The 7,326-nt window shown below is 45.3% G+C and overlaps 1 protein-coding gene across 2 annotated transcripts; it reads left to right on the top strand.

Annotated features, from left to right (window-relative positions):
- Window positions 1–851: 851 nt before the first annotated feature.
- Window positions 852–6,174, top strand: usp44 (ubiquitin specific peptidase 44). 2 transcript variants are annotated; one of them, XM_070929199.1, is made up of 7 exons: window positions 852–1,529; window positions 1,707–2,408; window positions 3,441–3,639; window positions 4,760–4,868; window positions 5,166–5,252; window positions 5,316–5,434; window positions 5,923–6,174. In XM_070929199.1, exons 1-7 carry the CDS (start codon window positions 852–854, stop codon window positions 6,045–6,047), a joined length of 2,019 nt encoding a protein of 672 aa, XP_070785300.1. In that variant the 3' UTR covers window positions 6,048–6,174. The 2 variants fall into 2 exon arrangements, with proteins under 2 accessions (XP_070785300.1, XP_070785299.1); XM_070929198.1 differs by having other exon boundaries at window positions 852–1,622; window positions 1,764–2,408.
- Window positions 6,175–7,326: the final 1,152 nt, after the last annotated feature.

Raw genomic sequence — 7,326 nt, 5'->3', positions numbered from 1 at the left:
GTGTTTTTGAACAACTCTCCCGCAGTTGGAGGCTTAAAAAAACACAAAGACAGGATTTCATCAAGCGGCAAATCCTGGAGCTTCTGTACTGCTTATTAGGGTGTTAATATAGGGCATATTGGAAAGTTTTGATACGTGAATATATGTTCATATCCCTGTGAATACACCTCAGGCTACTGTGACTGTGCCTGTTGAGCTTTTATTCCATACCATCTCTGGAAGTTCCAAGGTTTGTCTTGTTAACGTGCACACCTTTCTGTTTTTCAGTGGTCATGTTTGTCAACCAGTTATTTTAATGTTGGGAAATGTCAAATCCTACTTGCCACCTGGCAGTTTGCCACAGTTCACTGTGCAGCTATGGCCTCATAAAACTGAGTAATTCGAGGTTAGATGATGTGACTTGTAGATAGTAATTTTATTGTGTGTTTTGATGCGTTTCCAAGAAAAGAACAGGATGTCATTATGATATAAAAATATACCAAATGTGCTTTTTTTTAATTATGTTTTTGGCCTGTAAGAGTAGATGGTCAAACAATGAACACACGATAGCAAAAGGAAACCATATAATTTTTAATTATTTAGAACTTTTAGATCTAACTCTCTAAAGTCCATTTTAATTGTCCTGTACCTGCTTTCTTATTCCATCTATTCATCTTGACTAACCGGATCTATTCTCTCTCCTCTCTAGACACCACCATGCCCTGGGAGGGTCCCATTTCTCAGCTCACCATGGTCTCCATGGTGATATGAAGCCAGTGTGAAGCGTTGACACACACACACAGACTCACACACCGACGGTCAGTTATTGACTGACACAGCCAGCCAGCCAGCTCGGCAGGCAGGCGTGTGTAATGGACAGGTGTAAGCATGTGGGGCGGCTGCGGCTGGCCCCAGACCACTCCATCCTCAACCCCCAGAAGTGGCACTGCGTGGACTGCAACACCACAGAGTCTATGTGGGCCTGCCTGGGCTGTGCTCATGTGGCGTGCGGGCGTTATATCGAGGAACATGCTCTGCAGCACTTCCAGCAGCAGCACCACCCGTTGGCTATGGAGGTTAATGAACTGTATGTTTTTTGTTACTTGTGTGACGACTATGTCCTGAATGATAATGCCACCGGAGACTTGAAGCTGCTTCGTAGTACGCTCAGCGCCATCCAGAGCCAGCGCTATGAGGTTACCACCCGCAGTGGGCGCACCCTCCGCTCTGCTAGCGCTGCCCCTGATGCTGTCATACCATCTGGTGCCCGCGAGCTGCAGCTGAGGGATGAGGACAGGATGTTTACTGCTCTCTGGCACCGCCGCAGGGCGCTTATGGGACGTGTCTTTCGCTTCTGGTTTGGATTGACTGAAGGTGGAAAGAAGAGGGAGGAAGAAGAGAGAAAGAGGGAGGAGGAGGAAGAGCAGAAAAGGGAGGCAAGGGAGAGGAGGCGGGCTCTAAAGAGGCAGCTACAGGAGGAGCTGGAGAATGCCCCTCTCAGGAAGAGTCGCCGGTTACGTTGGAAGAGCCAGAGAGTTGCAGATGCGGCAGTCACAACACCATCTCGGAGGGCACGCAACAAGACAAAAACCCCTGTCCCCCCGTCTCTCACCCGCAGGCCAAGGACTCGAAGCCCTGCCACTGCTACCCCCAAGAAAGCTGGACGGACGAAAAAGGTCCAACCAACTCCCAAACCCCGAAGCCATTCTTCTACCACCAAATCTAAGCCCAAAACACCCTCAGCGACCCCCCGTTCTGCCCAAACCCCTGTTCGCCGCAAGCAGAGTACCAAACAGGGTGGCTCACCCTTCAAACGCCGTCCCACTGTCACTCCTGGAGTGACAGGCCTGAGGAATTTAGGCAACACCTGTTATATGAACTCCATCCTGCAAGTGCTGAGCCACCTACTTGTCTTCAGGGAGTGCTTTCTGCGCCTGGATCTGACCCAGGCCCTGGAGCTACTGGCATCTGCCGTCCACGGCCAACTGGCAGGGAAGGCCTCATCCCAGTTCCCCCTGACCCAAAGGAAGGTACTCCAGGCCAGCTCAGGCTCTGGGGCAGGGCTGAGCGGCGGGGCCTCACGGACTCGCAGCATGGAGCTGATACAACCCAAAGAGCCCAGCTCGAAGCACATCTCTCTCTGCCATGAGCTGCACACCTTGTTCCAGGTTATGTGGTCTGGCAAGTGGGCGCTGGTTTCGCCTTTTGCCATGCTCCACTCGGTGTGGCAGCTGATCCCGGCGTTCAGGGGCTACGCTCAGCAGGATGCTCAGGAGTTCCTGTGTGAGCTGCTGGACAAGGTGCAGCATGAGCTGGAGAGCACTGGCAAGCACACAACCACTGCAGGGGTCCCACAGACACAGAAACGACTCATCAAGCAGGTGCTCAGTGTGGTCAACACCATCTTTCATGGCCAGCTCCTCAGCCAGGTACGACACACACACACCTTCATCATTGTAATCGTTGACTAACTCAGCAGTGGTCATAAGCTTCATCTGACTCATCATGATGCCCACACACATTCACCCACTCACATCAGCCCACACTTGCATTGATAATTCAACAGTCATCATCAGCTCTGACTGCACTGTGTCACTTATTCATAATTCAGATTAAATTGGCCTTGATGGATTCATCACTTTAAATCCTTAAGTGGAGGTTAAGCTTCCAGCACTGACATGAGTCTAACATTTTTAGCATATTTTTAAGGTTGAGTTGAGCAAAAATAAAAAAATAAAACTCTCTGGTTTACCAGTGTGGGGACTTTTCTGCTGCTTTTCTTTGTCATTTATCAACAGAATCAGAATTACTTTATGAAAGCACACCACCTGTATTTTCTTCTTCTGGGATGTCTCAGCTCCAGTGGGGGCATCTCAAATTGAAAGTGTGATATCACATGAATAGTTTCATTTTCTCAAGAATAAGTAAAAGGACTCGCTTTTTATTGTAAAAATTCTACTTGCTGTTGCTTTATATGTGATTTAGAGTGTGATAATGACAACATTTGATTTATACAACCAAAGTTCAGTATCTCTTCTCGTAGCTGGTGAAGAGAGACATAGGGAGTGTAGAGTATGAGGACAAGAGATTAGCGTCTACTTGTGGAGGCTGAGCACACACGGTGACACCTGCTCTTGCTGAATAGAGGGCTGTGTGTCTGGAAGGGGCTTGGGGGGTATCTCGGCCCTGTGGCTATTAACAGCACTTGGACTGTTTTGCACTCTGACAATGGCAGTAATCACTATACCTGAAATTAGTTGGTTGAAGTTTGTTTTTTGTATTTGAGAATTAAAGCAAATCACCTCTTTGTATTTTATTTTTTTATAGCTTTGAGACAGTAGTACAGGACACAGAATGGGCAGTTACAAGAAGCCTAATAAGAAGAATATTATTAGATTATACGTATAATACACCACTACACCTGCTCATGTCTTTATTTCCCCTCCCTCTCTCGTGTGCAGGTGACGTGCGTGGCCTGCGACCATCGCTCCAACACTGTGGAGCCTTTCTGGGATCTGTCTCTGGAGTTCCCTGAGCGGTATCACAGTAATAGCAGGGAGTCGGCTGCTCAGGCTTCATGCCATTTGACGGAAATGCTGGCCAAGTTTACAGAGACTGAAGCACTGGAGGGAAACATCTATGCCTGTGACCACTGTAACTGTGAGTCAGCACACACACTTTATCTTTACACCTGGCTTTAATGTGAATCTAAAATCCAGACTGTGGCTAAGTCTTTTCTGTTCCCTCCCCAATGCCGGTTGTTGTATTAAGCTAGTCTAAACATGTCCTGGACCAGTTTTGCTTGTGGTTAAAGTGATAATGATCTGTCTGTTTACCCAAAGTTGGATGTTCATTTAAAACCTTGCAAGCAAATGTTCATATTTGTCTGGAAACCTGAAAACTATAAGCAATTTTAATGGAGGTTTTCTTATTGACTATTGTTGTGGCCTTTCTGTTAAATTGACATAAAAGATAGAAAAGATAGATAGCGCACAAAAGTCCCGGACTGCTTTTGAGTGTAACATGGTTACACAGAGAACTCATTACACTCAGTGCAAATAAAAACTAACTGCAGCAGTAATATTGTGAAGCCTTTATTGATAGAGATAGTAGAGACAGGACACGGGCAACAGGTGTGGCAAGTAGCCAAGGAGTAGCCCTGTTACTATGGTTTACATCTTAATTAAACAAATAGAATACATACTGATGGCAACAAGAAAGGTATGAGGACAATATTGTTAAAAATCCATGTTGGAAATGTGTCCTTAATTTACTGCTGTGCAAGTCAAAATCAGAATGATTGGAGTAGAATCAAAGTTATGTGATCCAAAGGATCGGCATCTGGGTCAGTCTGGACATATTTTAATGGATTAGTATCTGCTGAAATAAACCAGATCGAATACAGATCCTTTCCTTTCTATACTTTACTATGTTTTGTTCATCTCAGCCTGCTAGTGTTGCAGCGCTGCTCTCCTTTATGACAGCGTGCCACAGGTCACATCAGCAATTAACATTACTTCCGTGACTGACTTGATAACAGGCGAACAATAAGCTTGTCTGCTCTCCGCAGCCGGTGTCTGTACTCTGCCAAAGATTGTGTGTGAGGGAAAAACCTCCACTCCACAACACCACTGTACAACCGCAAGTGGACTGTTGTTTTTGTAGTCCCAACAAATCTAGTGTCTTCTCTCTAGCTGACCACGTCACGCTCATCCAGTTAAACGTTTATTCATATCAGTAATTTAAGTCTATAAACTTGACTCTCTCCTCTTGCTTGCAGCTGCTCGACGGCGGACCTCCTCGAAACCAGTCCTCCTGACCGAAGCACAAAAACAGCTGATGGTCCACAAACTGCCTCAGGTCCTCCGGCTTCACCTCAAACGCTTCAGGTATGATGATGATACACCAGAGTCAGAGTGACAAGTAGCTTTTATCAACTGAAAGATGACGTGAAATTAATTTTCCAGTTGGAATATTAATTTAAAACTATGCAAACTATTACGTAAAAAGGAAATGTTACCAATTAAAGGCTCCAATAAAATGGTGTAAACCGCCAACACTTACTTTCATGCTCTAACTACAGTTAAAAGATCGAAGGGAAAAAAGTTTTTTAAATTTCCACACAGTGATGATGCAATGTGTCGACTAGTAGCTCATTGGCTTTCCGTCTTGTGATTGGCCCCCAGGTGGTCTGGGCGGAACCACCGGGAGAAGATCGGGGTCCACGTCAGCTTCGACCAGCTTCTCAACATGGAGCCCTATTGCTGCCGAGAGCCCTCGCCCAAAGGCGTGCCCTGCTCCAGTCCCGCCAGTCCCACCAGTCCCAGCAGCCCCAGCTCTGCAGGCTCGCCGCGCCCCAAGCACTTCCTCTACGACCTCTCCGCTGTGGTGATGCATCATGGGAAGGGCTTCGGTTATGGCCACTACACCTCCTACTGCTACAACACAGAAGGAGGTGAGTAAATATAGAACTTAATTCTTTTTAACTGAATTACCTCCAGTTCAGAACCAGGTTTCCGGGGACATCCTTAGCCAGAAGTCACGCCTGTGCGCCCAAATAACTTTTACTTGCTACCTCCGTTAGAAACCAGGATACTGTGCCATCTAAACACCTTATCCAGGTCTCTGAACGTTCTTTGTTGGTAAAGAAATTAGTGGATTATCAGAAACCTGGATACTGTCAGAATCATCGGCGATGTATCCATGTAAACATCATGTTCTGAATAAGAACAAAACCAGGATACTAGTTTGCATGTAAACACACTCATTCTACAACTGTTTCCACACGCTGAGAATGCTCCTCGTGTTGAGTAAACTAATCTTTATGTGTAGAATTGGTTCAGTGCTTTGTAAATACGTATATTTACGGAATCACTGAGGTTCATTCACACTGATTTGTTGTTGCCTTCGTGTTAAATAGTTTTTCCTTGGTGTGTCCTGCAGGCTTCTGGGTTCACTGTAATGACTCTAAGATGAATGTGTGTTCGGTGGAGGAGGTCTGTCGTGCTCAGGCCTACATCCTCTTCTACACACAGCGAGTAACTCAGGACAAAGACCGGCCCGTGTAGGACCACAATCCCCCTGAAACCACCTCCTCTCCTCCGCTGCAGCCTGACCACTCAGCGAGACGATATCAGCACAGCCCCACCTATCACTCTTTCTCTCTTTCTTTGGGCATTTTATATCCTGGGGGGATGGGTCTTTTAGTCTATTTTTCTAAATAAGGAAAAAAAAAAGAGAGGAAGAACTCCTTTTTAAAACCTGGTTCTGCTTTGTGAACTTCTTGTATATGGTGTTTATATGTAGGTATTTTTTTAAAAGCTGGTTTGTGATTTGTGTACAGTTGTATTTTATAAAGAAAAGAGTATCAGCCAAGATGTGTCTCAGTAGCAGCCGACAGACTCTGCCCAGGGCACGACTACATGTGTCCTCCGCAGGTCGTACAGGTTTATTCTGCCAACCTGCGTTTGGTGGCTTGTTGATTGTAAATGCTGTTCGTTTGTTTAAATCAACTGAAATGTTTCTCAGTCACTTTAGATAGTCGTCACAGAACTGGATGTAGGCTTGTAAAATGTCATTCACTCATTAGAAATGGCCTCCCTGTGTTCTAGACAGGTATATTAACAAAGATGGCCACTTTCTTGTCAGAAATGCACTAATTTCTACAGAATAGGTCGTCAGCGTTGTTTTTAACTCAGTGTTGGTTCATTGTTAAAGATCTGTACACAAGCAGAGCAGGAAGTTTATTTTTCACTCTCAAGTACTCGTAAGTCTGTCAGGAAGAATTGGCAGACCTCAAGCCAAAGCCTTGGGGGAAGTATATGGAAAAACCTCTCAGCATTTCCAAAACGGTTCAGCATTCTGGGTGTTTTTTTGTTTTTTTTCCCCTCTTTCAGTGAGGGGGGTGTGGGGGTGGAGTTTCCAAAGCAATGTATTTTTTTGTTTGGCTAAACGCTGCCACCTCTCTACTCCAGAATGTAATTATCTTCAGAGTGTGAACCATCCCCAACCATACAAAGTAGTGTGCTATAAAAGTGCCCTTTTGTTGAGAAAGCAGATGTATTTTTTTATATTATATATCAAATCAGCAAAGTGGAATCTGCACAGCTGCAGTCCCACACAGACCAGCATTTAGATTATGAATGTAATTTTATACAATCCTTCTCAGAGGTTTTAGAAAAGAGGCCATTGACTGTTTTTAAAGTTTTATACAACGGCTGATTGTTCAACACCACCAGCAGTTATGACAGATATCACTGTTCTCCCACCACCGTGTGTGTGTGTGTGTGTACTGTATACATACTGTATTTTATTTACCATCTGTTCAGTACAACATCCAGATTGTCT

This window comes from Enoplosus armatus, chromosome 22, assembly GCF_043641665.1.
Source record: "Enoplosus armatus isolate fEnoArm2 chromosome 22, fEnoArm2.hap1, whole genome shotgun sequence".
NCBI classification, from domain to species: Eukaryota; Metazoa; Chordata; class Actinopteri; order Centrarchiformes; family Enoplosidae; genus Enoplosus; species Enoplosus armatus.
This window is presented reverse-complemented; position numbering and strand designations above follow the sequence as displayed.

What these genes read in the sequence shown, in the direction of transcription:
- usp44 (XM_070929198.1), top strand. Translation starts at nt 852, where the DNA reads ATGGACAGGTGTAAGCATGTGGGGCGGCTGCGGCTGGCCCCAGACCAC. An exon ending in ATGGCCAGCTCCTCAGCCAG is followed by an intron (nt 2,409 to 3,440) that starts GTACGACACACA and finishes TCTCGTGTGCAG; the next exon opens with GTGACGTGCGTGGCCTGCGA. An exon ending in GAGCCCTATTGCTGCCGAGA is followed by an intron (nt 5,253 to 5,315) that starts GCCCTCGCCCAA and finishes CAGCAGCCCCAG; the next exon opens with CTCTGCAGGCTCGCCGCGCC.